Source organism: Gossypium hirsutum, chromosome D06 (genome assembly GCF_007990345.1).
Source record: "Gossypium hirsutum isolate 1008001.06 chromosome D06, Gossypium_hirsutum_v2.1, whole genome shotgun sequence".
Lineage (NCBI taxonomy): Eukaryota > Viridiplantae > Streptophyta > Magnoliopsida > Malvales > Malvaceae > Gossypium > Gossypium hirsutum.
In genome coordinates, this window is record NC_053442.1 from 3600544 (window position 1) to 3621647 (window position 21104).

Sequence of the window (21104 nt, forward strand, 5' to 3'; positions counted from 1 at the left end):
CAAAAAAGATTCTGAAAAGCAATGCTAAATTGACCTTTTACTATGTAATGCGTAATGATCAAGGATTAGACTAGATCGACCTTAATACCAGGCCAAAGAAAAGTATTAGATCAATTAATTTGAGAACTAGTATACTTAGGTAGTTGAATCAGATTTTTATTCTTTACTATTTTTATGAATTTTTATGAATTTATTTAATTAAACAAATCAAATCAATTAGACTGGTGGCTTGATCAATTTGACTATTAGTTCATTTCTGAAAACCTTGGCTTCGTTGTCTTTTGTTCTGAAAAAAAACAAATAGTACTTTCTTAGAGATTCGACCTTATATCACAAAACACAATTGGATTGATCTAACAAGAACATCCAAATGTGACAAAACCTTGTAGTATCAGTGATGGTATCCAAAGAGGACAATTCTAAACCTACAAGTTGGATTGAATCCTGATATAAAAAGACAATCAATTGATATCCATTCTACATGGTGCAATTTTTTTATGTGTTGAGGTGGCAATTAAAAATAACAAGAGTTTTGGGTACCAAAAAGAAAAAGACACAAGGACTTGTGATTTAAATTGAATCTTTAGTTATTCTGGGGCGTTAATTCATGCTGAAATTGGCTGCTCTCCTCCACATAGCGACTCTTGCACGCTTTTATCTTTAATGGGAAGGGCACCAAACAGCGGTGGCGACAAAGTTAAGAGAATGTTTTTAATTTGTGACCACTACCACCAAATTGTATTCCACACAAAACCATACTTTATCTCCAATTCAAGAAATCTAATCCCCAGAAAACCCCACTCTTATAAACCATTTTATTTGCCCAAAATCTCCATGCACATCTAACAAAACCCACTCTCCACCCAAAAACACATCAAAATCTTCATAATCATGCCAGTTATTGGGGTTCAGCTCCACACTCAAGACACCCATGTATAATTTCCCTTATTTTCTCTTGTTGTTTGTTTCATTGTAAAATGAAACCCATTACATGGAAAGAGCTCATCTTAGTTCTGAAGTTACAATATAATTGAACTTCATCTTCGTGCAGGTGATGATAGATAATGGCATACTCCAACTGACATTATTGAACCCTGACGGGATCGTGACCGGCATTCGATATAACGGCATCGATAATTTACTAGAAGTTCTAAATGGTGAAGACAATCGAGGGTATATACATACATATACACATATATATTGCTTCAGGCTTTCATCTTCATTTTGTTTTTAATTCTTGCTGTTGATTCAAAAAAAAAAAAACAAAGGTTGCATTGCTTTGTTGGGTGTATTTTCAAATGGTACGTACATTTCAGGTATTGGGACCTTGTTTGGAACTCACCAGGAACTCCTGGTACTACTGGCTCCTTTGACGTGTAAGATTGTTTTTACTTTTGTTTTTCTTAATATTTTATTTTTTATACAAGGTATAAACACCTTTGAATTCACGATGTACTTATCATTGCAATAATAACAATGTCAATCAAGTTACGGTTTCAACCTTTATCTAAGCATAGGAGTTATTGCATGCAAGTAAATAATGAATCTTTTATATAGAAAAATGGAAGATTCTATACCAATCTAAGCGTAGGGATAAAGTCAGAGAGAGCGGGTCTTGGCCTCTTGGTTAAATGATCTAATTATACTTTTAATCTCTCTTAAATTTTAATAATTTAATTTATATTAACACATTTATTAACTAAAAATCACATTTGTAGTCCCTCCTAAAATTTAATGACTTAATTTAAATTATTTTAATATATATATTTTAACTTTGTCTCTCCCAAAATTTTAAAATTGATTTTTGTCATGATTGAGCACAATAAAACTAGAGGTGAAGCTAAAATTTTCTTCTAAAATGTCGAAACTGAATTATAAGATTTTTTTAAGAGTTAAAATACAAATTTATCATTATATTAGTTTATAAATTTATAATTTTTAAAATAATTTAATCAAAATTTTATAATTTTTTTTATAAGTGAAAAAGTAATTTTATTATATATTAACATATAAGTTTATAGCTTTTAAAGCAACTAAAGGAACAATTGAAAGGTGTTTGGATAACATCTTATAAGATGGTTACAGCCTATAACTGCGTTTAAATCTAAAAATAAATTTAATCACATATTTTAATCTCATTGTTGATCCAAATGTCAATTATTTGACTTTTTCTACAATTTAATTTGGCTTTTGCCCCACCTCTCAAATTAAATTTGAATGAAAGCAGTGAACTTTTGTATGCAGGATTAAAGGAACAAGTTTCAAAGTAATAGTGGAAAATGAGGATCAAGTTGAGGTTTCTTTCACAAGAACTTGGGATAGTTCCCAAGAGGGCAAGCTTGTTCCTTTGAATATTGACAAAAGGTTTTTTTTTTTTTTGCTCCATTAATTCTTGAACCTACAATAAAACAATATTCTTTTAGAATCATTTTATGTGAGACTTTTTTTATCGTCAGGTTCATAGTGTTGCGTGGTTGCTCAGGCTTTTACACTTATGCCATTTATGAGCACTTAAAAGATTGGCCTGGTTTTAACCTTGCTGAAACCAGAATCGCATTCAAGCTCAGAAAAGACAAGTACTATAATTAACTTACCACTTTACATCTTTACATATATAGATATATAGTGGCTAGTAGGAAGTATAAGTTTTATTAGTCTCGTCAGCAATTTAATCCTTAAAAATTAATTTTGAAGCAAAAAAAGTATATATATTTGATAGAATACTCATTTTTACTTGTAATTTCGAAAGTCTCAACTTTTAAATTAGAAAAAAAATATGTGTTTAAACATGATTGAATTCACATTTTTCTAGTTGTTGCAATAGTAAAATGTATAATTTTAAACATTGGTAATCTTAAAAAGGTATAATAATAAGGTATAAAGATCAATTTAGCTTTTAATGTTTATATCTTTTGTCAATTTAATTTTTATTTTTATTTTTAGCTAAATTTGGCACATAACTATTTTAAAAATAGTCGAATTTGACCACTAACCTTTTAAAAAAGAGTTGAATTTTTGTTTTTAATAGAAATATTTACTAAAACAATAAGTTTTTAAAAATGTCAGTCAGCATTGCAATCCATATATACTTATGCTTTTTTTTAAAAAAAATTATGATATTTTTATATGCTTTTTTTAAATATTTTTATAATTTTAAATTATTTGTGAATAACGTAGAAAACCAATAGTGTCATATCAATATAAAGTACACGTGAATTGTCGCACGAGTTATCACACCAACTTCATTAAATAGTTATGGTTTTAGTCGGCATTTCTGATTAAAAAAACAAATCGACACTTTTTAAAAAGTTAATGACCAAATTTAACTAAAAAAGAGAGTCAAATTAACAAAAGATATAAATATTGAGGACTAAATGTATAATTATGCCTAATAATAATTAATATTATGATTATTATTATGATAATAAAAATAAACATTAAGACATCTAACAGCAGAGTTTTGTTTAATTAATTAATTACAGGTTTCACTACATGGCCATGGCAGACAATAGGCAAAGGTACATGCCATTGCCTGATGACCGTTTATCAGGAAGAGGTCAAGCCCTGGCTTACCCAGAAGCTGTTCTCCTCGTTAATCCAGTGGAGCCTGACTTCAAAGGAGAGGTGACCACTAATTAACATATAAAATTATCTCTTTAATTTGCTAAAGCAATGAAATTGAATGAAAATTTTGTCTCAATGTTGAGTTCAGGTGGATGACAAGTACCAATATTCATGTGATAACAAAGACAGCCAAGTCCATGGCTGGATCTGCACCACCGACCAACCGGCAGTAGGGTTCTGGATGGTCACACCCAGCAACGAGTTCCGGTCCGGTGGTCCAGTCAAACAGAACTTAACCTCTCATGTTGGTCCTACAACCCTTGCTGTAAGAAAACCTTGGCTGGCTGGCCTCTTTGTACTTTTGGTGATGCTGAAACTTTAACCCTCATGGATGATATAAATGATATATAATATGGTACAGGTGTTTCTGAGTGCTCATTATACCGGGGAAGATTTGGTGCCGAAATTCAGTGCCGGTGAGGCCTGGAAGAAAGTGTTCGGCCCTGTTTTTATCTATCTTAATTGTACAATGGACGGAGATGAGCCGCTTTCGCTTTGGGAGGATGCTAAACAACAGGTTTAGTTGTTTATTGGACTCACGATTAAACTATTAGGATTAGAATGTGTGAATTACTGATAATAAATGACAAGTTAATGGCTACAGATGATAATTGAAGTTCAAAGCTGGCCTTATACATTTCCAGCCTCAGATGATTTCCCTAAATCCAACCAACGTGGAAATGTCAACGGTAGGCTTCTTGTCAATGACAGGTAATTTAAAACACATAATCAAAATCTACACATGCACTTATTGCATGCATGGATGGTTTGAATATGAAATGTGAAAAACAAGATAGATATAGTCTTTATAGCGAGAGACACAATGCACCATGAGGGAGAATTTGGGTTTAGAATTTTGAAGACAATATTATTAAAAAGAGCAATCTTGAATGAATTAGTCTCTATGGATCATAAAATGGACATAGAGGATGCCCTAGTTCCACCAAAAAAATTTAGAATGAAATATTTTTTAAACAGTTAAATCCAAACTACTCATGCGATAGATACACGATTGAGTTAAATAAATATATTTCACATCAAACTCAAGCTACCATTTAATGTCTAAGCAGTGCCAGAATGTGACATTAAGTTTGAGAGGCCTAATTAAAGTTTCCAAAATTTTGGGGTCCAATTTTTTTTTCCAAATATTTTGGAGTTTATTGAGATTTTTTTTAAAATTAAGAGTCTAATTAAAAATTTTCACAAATTTTGAAGGGCTTAATGAAAATATCTAAATTTTTTGCCCTTCTGGCTACTCTTACATTCCATCCTGTGCTCAAGTTAATAGATAGATCGATAGAATGATCCGATTGATAGTCCAATAAACCTATATTGTTTATTACCTTGAGAAATTCTCGTTTATACTTTTGTAGCGTAGCAAGCACACCCAATTGATTAAATCATGTTCTCAATTTTTGGGGATTATATTGTTTAGATATGTTAGTGATGACAACATACCAGCCAATGGAGCTTACATAGGATTGGCTCCACCAGGCAATGTTGGGTCTTGGCAAAGAGAATGCAAGGTGAATTTCTTGTACTATATATATGCAGTGTCATGCTTTATACATATATAGTATATGATGGAAATAAAATAAATAATTCTGAAATATATTTATGATATCATATTTCCTTATAGGACTATCAATTTTGGACCAAGACAGACATAAATGGCTATTTTTTGATCAACGACATAAGACCTGGTGATTATAACCTTTATGCATGGGTTCCTGGCTTTATTGGAGATTATCAATATAGTGCTGCCATTACCATGACTCCAGGTACAATTGGAGCTTTGTAAATTCTCAAAATTGCCTAGTATTATAAGGGTTTTAATGTGACCATGTTAGTGAAAATTTTAATGTAGGTAGTGAAATTGAGGTCGGCGATCTGGTATACAAACCTCCACGAAACGGGCCGACGTTGTGGGAAATAGGAATTCCTGATCGTTCTGCTGCGGAATTTTATGTCCCGGATCCTAACCCTAAGTACATCAACAAAGTTTATGTCAACCATCCTGATAGGTTAGCCTTTCATCTTTGCATTCTCAAAAGCCTCCACATTCAATTTATGAATTAATGACTTAATTCCATCAAGATATATATGGTTTTAAATTTTGAAAACGTTTCGATAGAGTCATCAAAGTATTAGTACCATATCAATAAGAGATTTCTATCAACCTACTTGTTAACTTGGATGATAAATGTCAACTCGAATTTGACATGTAACATATTTAAAGTAGGTAAATTAAATTTTAAATACATATATATCTGTAGCATGAACAATTTAGGAATATCAAGTACTTGATTGATACCATTTTGATACCAATCCAAGTTATGCTCCACGCCAAATCTAAATTGTCCATACGACTCATGTTTTAAATATACATTTAATGTCCAAGTTGACGACTAAGGTGACAACTGATACTTTGAGAATCCAATTAACACGTTTGAATTTCATGGATCGGTTTAAAGTTTGAGTCAGAGTTTGGCGATGCCATGTGCAATTAATCCATAATTAATAATAGTAATGAAATATTCATCCTTTTTCAGTGGTCATGTTCTTAAATTTGCATATAAACAGCAGCTCAATATATGTAGTAATGTACCTTTGTGGTGACAGGTTTAGACAGTATGGACTTTGGGAAAGATATGCAGAACTGTATCCCAATGAAGATTTAGTTTACACAGTTGGCAGTAGTGACTATAAAAAAGACTGGTTCTTTGCCCAAGTAACCAGGCAAGACTCTTCAACATCATTCCCACTTCCCTTATCGTTTTCATTTTTAAACATCCATGTATAATTCAGGGTAAAAACCAGAAAATCTTTTAGAGCGGAAATTAAAATATAAATTTTTTGAATGTAAAAATATAATTTTATTATGTATAAATTTATGATTTTATAAATTTTGAAGGGATTGAATATGATATTTTTCATTTTAAAGGTCAATGTATAATTTTACCATATATTAACTCTTAAATTTAAAATTGTTTTAGAGGACTAAAAGGTTAATTTTCTATTTTTGGAGGGCGAAGGCCCATGCTTCCTTTGAATTTGCATTTTATTTTTTGCCCGGACATTACATACTGAAACGTGCTTCAACCTATAATTTTTAGGTTGCTACAATAATAATGATGCCCATTGGGCTAGAGGCGAATGCCTTGCCCCCTTCCCCAATGAAAAATTATCTATTTAGTCCTATCTAAAATAATAAAATTATAAATTGATATATGATAAAGTTATAATTTGACTTCTAAAAATAATATTCTTTTTAATCTCTTAAAAAAGATAAAATTATATTTTAACAGCTCAAAAATTTATAATTAAAATTTGGTCTTAAAATATTTTCAGATTCGCCTCGGTCAAAGAGTTATACAGGATTTCCATTGTTGTTTTAGGTGTCACACTTTGATATTCGAGTTACCAAGGTTTGTTGATTGCAGGAAAATTGATACTAACAAGTATCAAGGAACCACATGGCAAATTAGATTCAAACTTGACAATGTAGATCAGGGTAGTTCATATAAATTAAGAGTGGCGATTGCATCTGCAACTTTTTCCGAATTGCAGGTATATAACTACTGTTCATTATTCGATTTTAATCGATTTAACCAACCGAATTTAATTTGGTTTGGTTAACTCTAAAAAATTATGTTCATAAATGTGATTTTAAAATTTTTTTAATGCTTTCGTAAATCTCATTAATTAGATTAATGAAAGTTCAATACGATTATTAATCGAACCGATCAATTCTTTATTATCTATAGGTTCAAATCAATGATCCGAAAACAAATCCTTTGTTTTCGAGCGGGCTAATCGGGAGGGATAACTCGATAGCAAGGCATGGAATTCATGGACTCTACTGGCTTTACAATGTAGATGTACCTGGAAAATTGTTGGTTCAAGGTGACAACACTATCTTCCTTACGCAACCGCGAAGTAGTAGTCCTTTTCAAGGTATCATGTACGATTACATTCGACTCGAAGGTCCCTCAAAATTAAGTTCTAATGAAGAATATATGTCGAGTACATTGTAATTAGAGATGAAATTGGATAATGTTTGTTTATTTGTGTGGATCAATGCTATATGTTTTTAAGTATTTGCATACTTTACTAGTGTAATAGATATTGTTTCGGTTGCTTTACGAAAACTATTATCTGTTTTTAGGATCAGTTTAGTATTTCTTCTCAAAAGTATTTTTGAGCAAAAAAAAAACACTTTTTGATTAAAAATTAAAATTTTCTGCTTTTGCTTTTAGTCAAAAAGTGCTTTTTCAAACATTTTTTGTCTCAAAAGCTCAAAAATATCTTGTTTAGTAATGATTTTATCTCGAAAAGTATCTTGTAAAGTGTCTCTTAAAAGCAATGTTAAATACACCCTTAGTTGATCATAAAAAATGTTTTTACTTTTTTTCTCAATTAGTTACACAAGTATTTAAATTTGTATATACTACTAGATTGGTAATTCATAAGCAATCAGTGTGGGTTTGGATGAGATTAGATATTGCAATGATATTATAGTGTGAGACAAAAAGTAAGCTAAACGCACCGCACAACATCACCCATCTAAACCCACACTTACTTATATAACAATTTTAACACTTTATTATTATTATTATCATTTGGTCGATTTTACTCTAAACTATAATAAATAGTCAATTTTAATTAAAAAAAAGGATAATTTGATAAACAATACAAGTTCAATGATTAAAAAAATAAAATAATTAAATATTTTTTTATTAAAATTAAAAGTTCAAATAAATTATTATATCAATTTTTTAATTTTAGAATTTCAACCCAAATCAATTAAGAAATCAATCACATCATGCATGAAGGAGTTTAAGATTCCTAAATAATTCGAGTGGTATGCATTTCTAATTCATTATCTTTTTCTTAAATTACACTTTATTACCTTATTTCAAGACGAATTCTTTTCTAAAATTTACTAAAAGTTCATACAATTTTATTTATATATGCATATTATAAGATTTCATCTAAAATGGAAATAAAACTATGTTCATATTGTAATTTTGACATTTTGCATTAAAAAAATTTTTTAGTTATAATTTGCTTCATAAATTCTTCAAATGTTGGTAGTTTCAGAATTAAATCTCTAAAAACAATCTCAGTAATGATTAGTTTGAATAATTTTTTTAAAAATATTTATTAATTGAATATTATCTAATTATATTTTGAATCAAATTAATTAATTTTATCTCTAATCATATATATATTAACAATGTAAATAATTTTTTTTTATTTTTTATGTAAAAAAACTTAAATAGTTTTAGTTTGTAGTATTTTTTAAGTTAGTTTAAACATTTTTAAATTAATATATTTTAATTATTTATTAAAATATAGTAATACTATTTTTAGAAAAAGTCATGCATGTGAGACACAATAATCTAAATAGCATATAAAAAATATATGATGCATATATTCTTTTATTTTTATATATTGATGTATATATTAATTAATTAAATCACTTAAAATTTACAATAGTTACAAGTTTAAATAATAATCACAATTTTTAATATGAATACATACATATGTGGTATATATTTGTATTAATTTATATGGACTTATATTACAATTTTGAAATAAATACTTATTTTTGTTAAATTAATATCATATATAAAAAAATAACATATATGACTTTTACAATTATTATATCATAAATGAAGACTAAAAATTCAAAACGTTCATATTTATATAAATTTTATTTTTAATCATTTTATTTTTCAAAGGTTGAAAATTATTTTAAATTAATAAATAAAGAAATTTTAAGATATATATAACAACATCGCACGGGATAAAAAAAAGTTAAATTTTATTTATATCATTTCATTGAAAATTTAGCCAATTCAACAGCTGGAGGAGAAAATTATAACTAATTAAAGCACTAAATGGGAGAGTTAAAATAGCCTTACACGATAATCCTATTGTTAGAAATTGTCTTACCTTTTGTTAACTAAATGCTCCGTGAAAATTAATGATAAGATATCTAAAAGGGTATATTATAAAAATACACTTTTATTTTGTTTGGGTTACATTTTAGTGACTCATATTTGAAATATTATGTTTTAGTCACTTACATTATTATGTTGTAACATTTAGTCATGGAGCATTAATTGTTGTTAAAGGTGTAACGGTAAGATGATGTGACACGTTAAATCATCATTCCAAACGAAAATTTTAGGTTAAATTATACAATCGGTCCCTCTTTTTCGTTTTAAGCAATTTAATATTTTTCTTTTACGTTAAAAGAGATGAAGAATAAAGGAAAATAGAGGGAGAAGTAGAAGAGAATGAAAAAAAAGGGAAAGTTAAATTAACGGCTCAGTGATTAAAATATTATAACACGTTAACGTAAGTGACTAATACGTAACATTTCAAACATAAGTGACTAGAATGTAACCTGAGAGAAATAAAAGTGACTATTTTGATAGTTTACCCTTTCTAAAACAACTAAATTGATAATTAATTTACGAAAATAGGAAAAAAATGCACTAATTTCACCGCATAAATCATCATTAATTAATAAGGATTTAAAGGGGTAATCTTAGTTATACAAAAGATTTCTTCGAAAATATATGATTTAATCCAATTAATTTATGTTGTTAAATTTAAGAAATCATATTCATTGTTTTGAATTTTAACTTCTGCAATTTATTCCCGTAATTGATTTTTATATTCATTTCCCTCTTATAAATTTTTTGATTGATCAATATATGAGCTAAATATTTATTTACAATTCTTCCAATATAATTTTTTTATTTTACTTATGAAATATTAAGATTGTAATCGGGGAGAAGCTAGAAAATATTTTTAGGAGTTGCAATTAAATTGTAATTTTTATGATAGTAAAAATGTAATTTTTAAAGGATTAAATCAAAATTTTATTATTTTTAAGGAGGTCAAAGTATAATTTTATCTTTATTAATCTAAAATTTTAAAAAATTTTAAAGAGTCAAAATAAAAAAAATTTCTATTTTAGAAGTTCTGCCAGCACCTCTAATTTCTCCACTGATTGTAATGCACTACACCAAAAATTAATAATAAAAAAACAATTAGATACTAAGTTATACGACAAGAAAGCTCTATTATAATAAAGTACAACATTTTATAACATAAACAAAGGATGCCTCAATTTTATATTTTCCTGTAAATGTAAGCCATCATAGCTGAACCACACACGCTTTAACGTTGTAATCTATGCCCCTCATAAAGAAGCTTTTATTTTATAACATGGGCAATGCAATCTATGACTTAATGAAGGAACCATCGTAAGTGGAGCAGCCAACATAATGCACGTACGTAGCGACTCTTTCACGGCTTTGCACTTGTGAATCAAACACAATTAGCGACTGAGTAAAGAATTCTCAATCAACAAAAGTAAACCCAAAATTTAGATGCCTTGCTCTCTAATCCAAGTAAAGCAGCACACACACACACACACACAAACAAAACCCATTTCTTATAAGCCATGCACCATTTATTTAAAAAATGTTTCCACGTTAGACCCCCTACAAGTTGTTCATTATATATAATTATCCCCCCAAATCAATTAGTTTTGCACTAATTGATTAAGTCTCAGGGAAAACCAAAAAAAAAAAAAAGAACAGAAAAAAAGAAGTCTCATAAACCATGTCCATTCAAGGGGTGCAATTGTTTATTCAAGATGATCATGTAAGTCAAAATCTTGTTTCCAAGATTTTCCAAACCATTTTATCTATACTAGTATTTAAACTTCAAGTTGAGTTGTTATCACGAGTTAACTAGGCATTAACTCAATTTAAAAAAATTACGAAAATGTCTTTTTGTAATTAAATCAATTTATATTTTTTGAGGGTATTTTAGTCTTTTTATTTATACTATTATTAAGTCCTTGATTGAGTTGGCGTCATGAGTTAATCGGGCACCAACTCGATTTGAGAAATTATGAAAATATCCTTCCGTAATAAAATTATTAAAGGGTTTTTTAATCTTTGAATTTAAACCAATACTATTCACATCAATAAAACATTAACTTTATCACTAAACTAAAATTTTATTTTAATATAATATTTACATTTTAATTTTATTATGCATATTTTATTACCTCCAGCAACTGTATATATATTAATAATGTTGTTGATTGAGTTGCTATCACAAGTTAATCTACTTTTTTTTCATTTGAATATCATACATATTTCATGTGTTACTATTAATTAGTTTCAAACTAAAATTTTCATTATTTATTGTATATTACTTTTAAATAAATCTTTATGTTTTAAACACGTGATTTTCACACGCATACTTATATAATAAAAGTTTTAGTGTGTTTTATGTGTTTTAATTCATGTAACGTTATGTAGTTGTTGATGCAGTAGTTTAACACTTTCATACCATACACAGGTGGTGATGGATAATGGGATACTCCAAGTCACAATATCGAAACCCGAGGGAATCGTCACCGGAGTAAGTTATCAAGGCATCGATAATCTGCTTGAAATTCGTAACCATGAATCTGATAGAGGGTAAATCATGAATTTCTTCACTGCAATTCTCATTGTTAAAGATTTCTTGGGTTACAAGAAATTCTTAAGAAAATGGAATCCATATATGCAGGTACTGGGACCTTGTTTGGAGTGAAGAAGGAACAGGAGGAACAACAGGGACCTCTTACGTGTACTGCAAGCAACCCCAAAAAAAACCTGTTTTATGCTTTTTTTTCGTATTATATTATTATAATCTGATAAACAAAGCAATTAATATGCAGAATAAAAGGGTCAAAATTCAAAGTGATGGTTGAAAATGAAGAACAAGTGGAAATCTCATTCACTAGAGATTGGAGTACTTTAGAGGGCAAGCATGTCCCCTTAAATATAGACAAAAGGTTCGTAATGCTTCGAGGATCGTCGGGGTTTTACTCATACGCCATTTACGAACACTTAAAAGAGTGGCCTGGTTTCAACTTGCCACAAACCAGGGTCGTTTTCAAGCTTAGAAAAGACAAGTATGTGATGAATCGACTTACGTGTTAGTGATATGATTCTGTTTGCACAGGGTTGAATTTTGATAGGAATTTTATGTCGTGTTCCTTTACAGGTTTCGCTACATGGCAGTGGCAGATAACCGGCAAAGGCGCATGCCGTTACCAGATGACCGATCACCAAGAAGAAGTAGTCCCCTAGCTTATCCCGAAGCAGTCCTAATTGTTCATCCGGTCGAGTCGGAGTTCAAGGGAGAGGTTCATTTCTTTGGGGTTTTTTTTTTCCCTTTAGGCTTTTCCTACTTGTTTAGTGAACATATATGGTATTGTTATTATTGTAGGTGGATGACAAATATCAATACTCTTGCGAAAACAAAGATCTTCATGTTCATGGATGGATATGCAACGATCCACCAGTGGGGTGGTGGCAAATCACGCCGAGCAATGAGTTCCGATCCGGTGGACCAATGAAACAAAACCTTACTTCTCATGTTGGTCCTATAAATCTAGCAGTAAGTAACAAACAAGTAAGCTATGAGATCAATGTTCTAATTACATGTGATCATTAACCAAAATGCTACTTTTAGATGTTTTTGAGTGCTCATTACGTTGGGGAGGAAATGGTGCCGAAGTTTCAACGCGGAGAGCCATGGAAGAAAGTATTCGGCCCCGTTTTCGTTTATCTCAACACTTTGATTGACAACAATGATCCTCTTTGGCTATGGGAAGATGCTAAACAAGAGGTACTTTCTTTTTACTGCTTAACAATTGGAAGAACAACACCACCTTAAAACAATCGAATTTGGATTTACAGACAAACACCCAAGTCCAATGTTGGCCTTACAACTTCCTAGCATCGGACGATTTTCCAAAATCCGAGCAGCGAGGTTGCGTTAGTGGTAGATTACGAGTTAGTGACAGGTACTCTCTTTGGCTTTTTGGATTGATTTGTTAATATTCAAGGCGGATTTTGATCAAGTTCCATGGCTGGAACTTGTTTAGGTATGTTAGCAATGAACATATATCAGTAAATGGTGCTTACGTGGGATTGGCGCCACCAGGAGATGTTGGCTCATGGCAAGCAGAAAGCAAGGTAAATAAGAAATGGGTAAACTACACTCGAGGTTATTAAACTAATAGTAAATTTATGTTTGGTCACTTAATTTTAAAAAATTATAAAATAGTCACTTAACTATTCGAAAGTTTTCAGTGTTAAAAAATCACTACTATATGGCCTCTCTATTCGCACCACCTATACCAATCGAAAACTCTTTTTCCCCTTCTCTTCTATAATAATCAGCAAACCAAAATTCAAATGGTTTTCTTCTCTGATCTCCAATATTGATCTTCAGATCGACTTGGATCGAAGATATATTTTTCTAGTTATAAATGGGTACTAATCCATCATACTGATCGTCAAATCGTTACTTAGGGTTCATTAGTCGAACTTTTTTAAAAAAACTTAACAGTCTAGTAACTTAAATGAAAACTTTCGAATAGATCAGTGATTTAAATGAAAACTTTTGAATAGTTCATTTACAATTTTGTAACTTTTTTATGTTTAATGAATTTACTAATAGTTTAGGTATAGTTTACCATAAAAAAATTACCAGCTTTGCCTTTCAATTGCTTGTTCCCCAAGGCACTGTTTTATGAATCTGAATCAATATATAAATATATTATGTCAGGGTTACCAATTCTGGACTAAAACAGATGAAAATGGCTACTTTTTGATCAATGATGTAAGGGCTGGTGACTATAATCTTTATGCTTGGGTCCCAGGTTTCATTGGTGATTACAAAAATGATACCATAATTACCATAACTTCAGGTATCAAATCCATTTTCACTTCTAATATACATACATACGAGTGCTCTTAAAATGATAAATTATTTTTTTAGTCAAAATTTAAGTTGATATATAATAAAATTATAGTTTAGTTTCCTGAAATGTTAAAATTTCGACGTAATCCTTTTGAAAACCATAAAAATATATAACTTAATCTTCGCTCCTTAATTTTTTTTTGGCTTCACCCATACATACATATATACATACAGGGTGAAGGGAGAAAATTTTTACGGAAGATTCGGAATTAAGTTATATATATTTTTATGAGAGTTAAAATGCAATTTCACTGTTTTAATAACTTATATCTTTATAATTTTTTAAAATATTAAATAAAAAATTATCTCATTTTGGAGGGACCAAAATGTAATTTTATCATGTACCAATTAAAAAATTTAAGAACTTTTAAAAGGCTAAAAATGGGATTTCCCATTTCAGGGGCCGGGGCCTGCCAGCCCCCTAGCACCACCCATACATACATACATGCATAACAAAATCTCATTCAGGCAATATGTTAAAGCAGGTTGTGATATCGACATGGGTGAGCTTGTTTATGAACCACCAAGAGATGGGGCTACACTGTGGGAAATTGGAATCCCTGATAGAACTGCAGCAGAGTTCTATGTACCAGATCCTGATCCAAAGTACATTAATAAACTATATGTGAACCACCCTGAAAAGTTAGTTTTCTGAGCCTGCAAATTTTGTGTATATGAAATTCAACATGAATGATAGTATTAAGATGAAGTAAATGTAAAATGTTTGATCGTTCTGGTTTTGATCAGGTATAGGCAATATGGATTGTGGGAGAGATACTCAGATTTATATCCTAATGGAGATTTAGTTTACACTGTTGGTGTTAGTGATTACAGAACTGATTGGTTCTTTGCTCAAGTTACCAGGTTTTTTTCTTTTCTTCTTTTACATATCTTTAAATGGTCAAATTGATGGTTTTGGTCCTTTTACTATACTAAAATTTGGAATTTAGTCATTGTTCTTTAATTTGACCTAATTTGAATCTTTATTTATAATGTTATTAATTAATTCAAATGATTAACACTATTAATTGTTTTACTAAAGTGCTGATAAAAATTTATGTATTAGCTAAATGCTAAACAGCTTAAATCAATAAAAGAATTGCATGTCAACCGAATGCTTAAGGGTATTTATTTAAAGGGATAAAGCAACATTTATCCCTTGAATTCAGTAAGTTTTTCAACTTAGTCCCTGAACATTTTTTCTTTATATTAGTCCGGAACTTGACAACTTTTCTTTAATTAGTAATTAAACTTGAATTTCGTAAAGTATGATAATGTGACACTCTAAGATTGTGCCATGTCATGATTTGAAAATTTAAAAAACATTATATAAAATCTAAAACAAACCAAAACTTAGTAAAAAAATATAAAAAAAACAAGTAATGATTTGGCATAATTTTAGAGTTTCACGTCATCATACTTTAACGGAATTCAAGTTCAATGATCAAATCGAGAATAACTGCTAAGTTCCAAGGCTAATATGAATAATAAAAAATTAAAGATCAATGTGAAAAAATTACCAAGTTTAAAGATTAAATGTTGTTTTTTTCCCTTTTAGAAAAAATTCAAGTCGGCACTTTAGCAAAAATAGTTTAATTGTGTTTACCAATTTAGACTAACTAATAATAGCATAAAAGTAGTGAGACCAAATTATGCCAAACTAAAAGTACAGGGACTACATCCGAAATTTTAACATAATAGAAATACCAGAAACCATGAATTTGCCCTATCTTAAAATTATCGAGTTTCCCATTAACAAAAGATGAAATTTGTTGATTTTCAGGAAGAAGGATGATGGAAAGTATGAAGGAACCACATGGCAAATCAAGTTCAACCTTGATCGTATAAACCAAACTGGAACCTACAAACTTCGAGTTGCTCTGGCAACAGCCTATGTTGCAGAATTACAAGTTAGAATCAATAATCCGAAGGCAAATCCCCCATTGTTTACAACAGGAGTGATTGGACATGATAACACCATTACAAGACATGGAATCCATGGACTGTACGGTCTTTATAGCATAGATTTGAAAGGTACTTTGCTTATGGAAGGTGAAAACACCATTTTCTTGACTCAACCAATGTGTAGCAGTGCATTACAAGGGCTTATGTATGATTATATTCGTTTAGAGGCACCACCTTCTTGACGATTCCACCAAGAAATGAGGCAAATATATCATGCACGCCTTATGTGAGCTCTTTTTATTCAAAAAAAAAAAGAGTAAATTAATCATTATATTTTAGATTAAAAAGTAAATTGATCCTTTTTTTAAAATTTCATCTATTTTTTCTATTAAAAATCAGTCCATGTATACGAAAAATTATTCTGTCAACAAAATCAATTTTTATCAGTAAATATAGATGGAATTTTTAATAGAAAATATTAGTTTACTCTTTGAATTAACGTATAAAAACTAATTTATCCATTTTATGAGTAAATAGATAAAATACAATTTAACTTTTAATATAGAAGCCAGCATAATATTTTTTTCTCGAGAAATGACAATAAAATCAAAGTATGATATTAACATTAGGTTGACATAAAGGATGGGAAAAGGAATTGTGTTTGTATGAACATAAGAGAACATGGTATATCAATGTGTGTAAAATGCAAGTGTGTCTTGTAATTACATGGATTTGTAGATTGTGTTGTTGTTGGTTTACTCAGCTTTATTTCTTACTTTAATCTGTATTTTATGAGTTTGTAATTAAGTTGGTTCAAGTTTGATCTGGATTCATATGTTATATTAACGTAATATATATGATCATTCAAGTCCAATTTAATTTAAAATATGAATATTAAATATTTCATAAATTTATTTATATTTATCGATAGTTAGCCTAAATCAAATTACAATTTCTTTTTATTTAATATTCAGTAATTTCATTTTTTTTCTTTTACTACCCTTATACATATTCTTATATTGAAATTTTAAACATAAATAACATATTTTTTAAAAATATTTACACTACAATATAGTATAATTTTCAAAAAGTATAAAGATCAAATGACCAAATTAAAGTATAAATTATAAAGACTAAATCTACAACTTACACATTATAAATAAAGTTGTATAATCCATGAGTAGAGTTAAACCCTGTCGCGGCTCAATTATAAAAAAAACTAAAGCCCAAGCATGTTTTTTAGCTTGCTAGACACGCCTCAAAAGCTCGCTTTATTGTTCAAATATTAATATAAAATTTTATATAGTTTTATAATTAAATTTTACTTTAAAAGTATTTTTTTATTATTAAATCAATTTTATCCAAAACTGATCAATCCAAGATAGAAAATTTCTTACTCAAGCCCAACCCAAACTAGGCCAAGCCTACCCGACTAGATAGGTTGCCCCATCCTTGAACAACTCTAATTATATACAAATATTAGAAGTCCAATAATCCATTAGTGCCTTTGTCATCGATTATTGAAATAGTATTTCTTGTTATACAACAACAGATAGATTAATAGTTCTGGTGCAATCAAAATTTTTTTGTTGACATGTTTGATTGTTACATAAACCTTGATTACATCTTTTTTAAGCCAATAAATGAAGAGAATTTCATTAAAATAAAGAGCCCACGATTATCCATTCGTTTGGATTGAAATAGGAGAGAGAGAGTTTAAATTATTAATGATTCTTTTCTTTATCCTTATCATTATTTTTTTGAGTATTTAGAGTTGTTTTAAAAAATCATATTATGAAAAATTTTATAGAATAATTATTGGAGATATTTTAATAGATAAAATCAACTTTTAAATGAGAGTTTAAAATTTATCAAAGCGCTGCTGAATGGGCCGTTTGTATCATCCTATAAATAGACTTGATTGTTGCACATTGGTGATAGGTTTTGGAGTGTCTTTTTTGGTTTCTTTGTTGAATATTTTTTGTTGCATAGTTAGACACTCTTTTTAGGCATTCTTTGGAGAGTTTACATTGATTGTAAGTGAGGTGTTTGTAAAGAATAATTTGAGTTTTAACCAGTAGTTGTATTGACATTATTTGAGTATTGTTTTTTAGCTTTTCTGATTTGATTTAATTATATATATATTTCAAATTAGAATTCCGTGTAAGTTAAATGCAATGTTTTTTAATGTGTGGAATGCCACATATTCTATTATAACTCATATCAGGTGCCACATAAAAAATTCAATAGTTGATTAACTTTTTCCATCCATTTTGGAGAGAAAATGACAAACTTTATCATTTGAAAGATTAAAAAAAGCAGAACTAAAGTGACTTTTTTTTGCAAAGTTAGAAAGTTAAATAAATTATTATATCTAAATTATATGCATTTAATTACATGATATGTATCATTCATAAAAAAAATATATGTTTGGAATGAAAATCATGAGTATTAGTTGTACTTACTATATAAATCATGTATACTTATTTGGTAACTTTAAGAAGGATATTTAATAATTTATATATCAACTTTTAACTTTGCTTCTTTGTTAATGGAAGATATTCAACGCATAATAATTTGTATTTTATTGAATTTATGGTTCACAAAAATGGATGTTATTTTAAAGGACATGAAGTTAAATCATCTTTTTAATGTAATCCACAAAGCTCATAGTCTTTAGCTATATGTGCAGCTGTTTTTCGTACGGATTGTATATTTTATCGAATTTGTGCAAGTGTTTTCAGATAAGCAAAGAGAAATGCTAAGGTGAGCCATACTCCCGAACAACAGAGCAAAGTAATTAGACATATTACTTCATATCATAGTGAACTATTTTTAATATTCAAGGATTGAAATTTCCAAGTTTTTGCAGCACCTTGCATGGGGTTATTGCTAAACAGGCTTATATTCAGAGAAGCAATCCTTGAGACAAAGAGGATTGGATTAACAATTGGTATTTTTGCGCTTAACACAAAAGCAAGGTGTTTGAAAAGGATATAAAAAATATCAACCAGCGACTCCAACCATTAGCGGAGGACATCAAAGCTATGAATAATGCTTTACCTATATATCGTATAGGGACGTTTTTTCGGTTTGAGCTAGAGTTATTTATTCTTGATCATCATTAACAATTAAATATAGGATACATTTTACTCTTAACCAAACACCAAAAAAAAATGGTAAAAATTATTTAAATTAAAATTTCAAAGTAAGTAAAAAGAAAATTAAATCATTCACATCTAAATACAAAATTGACTAAATATATTAAGTGATCTGAATAAACACATGTCAATTAAAGAGGATGGCCACTTCTAAATATTTTAGGCTGCCACTTAGAATAATTCCTATAAATGTTTCAATATCCTACTTTAATATATATTAGTTTTATCGCTTGGATTAATTGTATATATTAATTAAATTATATTTAATTATATTATAATTTTTTATAAAATTTTTAATATTTTATTAATAATATAGTTATGAGATTAAAATATAATAATATATAATTTTAATTTTAGAAACATGATAATTAATATTAAACTGAACTTAAACGAATAATATTTTAAATTATAAATATTATAAATGAATTAAATAAAAATTTAATAGTTACAATTACATAAAATAAATTCACATGTTATATTACATTATACATTAAATCAATATTTATTTTTGATTTCAAGGTTTTTTCTTCCTTTATTTCACTTTTAGCTACTGGGTCCCAAACAACAAAGTAGTGACCAACAAAGAAAGGGAAAGATGGATGAAGCTTTTAACCAAAAGGAACATTAGACTGTTTTTAACTTTTAACTATTTATTAGTCATTTCTCCAATTTGTTGGGATTTTCCTCTAATTTATTTTTAATAATGAAAGAATTTGTTGAGATTTTAATAACAAAAAAATAGGTATTGATTATCCATGTGAATATTTAATCTAAATCGATTATTGTTGAGATAGATTTCAAGCAAATCCTCTCTCTATATATACTAAATATATATATTTTATTTAGTCAAAACTACTATTTTTTAAAGAAAATATTAATATTCTAAAATTAAATTATTAATTATATATAAAAATTATCTTATTAATGGTTTCTTATTATCATCTAATTAATGTTTTTAGAATTGAATTGAATTAGGTAATTAAATTATTTGGATTGAAAATTGGTTAGTATAATAGTCTCGACAAAAAAAAGTTGAATTAATATATGAATGAACAGTTCGAAATTAGTAAAAAATCAAAAATTGATAAAAATTGATATTAAACTAAATTTATAAAATTATAATTGTTTATTAATTTACTTAATTTTTTAATTAAACTATTAGATTTTAAACAAGCATACTGAAGCCATGGATTGAAAAATTCAAAGTCAATATCCACTTTATTTATTTTTACTTAGAAAGAATATCAGAAAGACAAAAAGTCTTAAATTTTTTTTGTTATAAAATCAAATATAAAAATAAAAAATAAAAGAACTAAAAAGATAAAAGGAAAATAAAAGAGAAAACTAAAAAGATCAAGTAATAAAAAAAATCCGAATTCCAAAATGACCCTTCTGCAGCTGTGTTTTGTCAAAACACTGTATATGTTTCAGCTCTTTTTCTTCTTACTCTCTCAACTCACTAAAAGATATTTACATTTTTCACTATTAATTTCTTTTAATTTTACATTTCAGTCATTTCTAGGACCCTAAAGTGCAAATTTCCCCTTTTGGCTTGGC

General features: G+C 28.7%; 2 protein-coding genes across 2 annotated transcripts; both read left to right on the forward strand.

The window, feature by feature from the left end:
- Positions 1-685: 685 nt before the first annotated feature.
- On the forward strand, positions 686-7724 carry LOC121218202 (probable rhamnogalacturonate lyase B). The gene is made up of 15 exons (XM_041095041.1): positions 686-933; positions 1052-1173; positions 1317-1376; positions 2245-2364; positions 2457-2576; positions 3483-3624; positions 3713-3889; positions 3986-4141; positions 4229-4335; positions 5060-5150; positions 5264-5405; positions 5492-5648; positions 6247-6363; positions 7068-7194; positions 7392-7724. Exons 1-15 carry the CDS (start codon positions 892-894, stop codon positions 7659-7661), a joined length of 1950 nt encoding a protein of 649 aa, XP_040950975.1. The 5' UTR covers positions 686-891; the 3' UTR covers positions 7662-7724.
- A 3547-nt stretch (positions 7725-11271) lies between these two features.
- LOC107941553 (rhamnogalacturonate lyase B) lies at positions 11272-16672 on the forward strand. The gene is made up of 13 exons (XM_041096411.1): positions 11272-11313; positions 12022-12143; positions 12235-12294; positions 12386-12622; positions 12715-12856; positions 12940-13110; positions 13186-13341; positions 13413-13519; positions 13601-13691; positions 14287-14468; positions 14950-15123; positions 15229-15345; positions 16265-16672. The coding sequence occupies exons 1-13, from the start codon at positions 11272-11274 to the stop codon at positions 16626-16628; spliced, it is 1965 nt and encodes a 654-aa protein (XP_040952345.1). The 3' UTR covers positions 16629-16672.
- The last annotated feature ends 4432 nt before the right edge of the window (positions 16673-21104 follow it).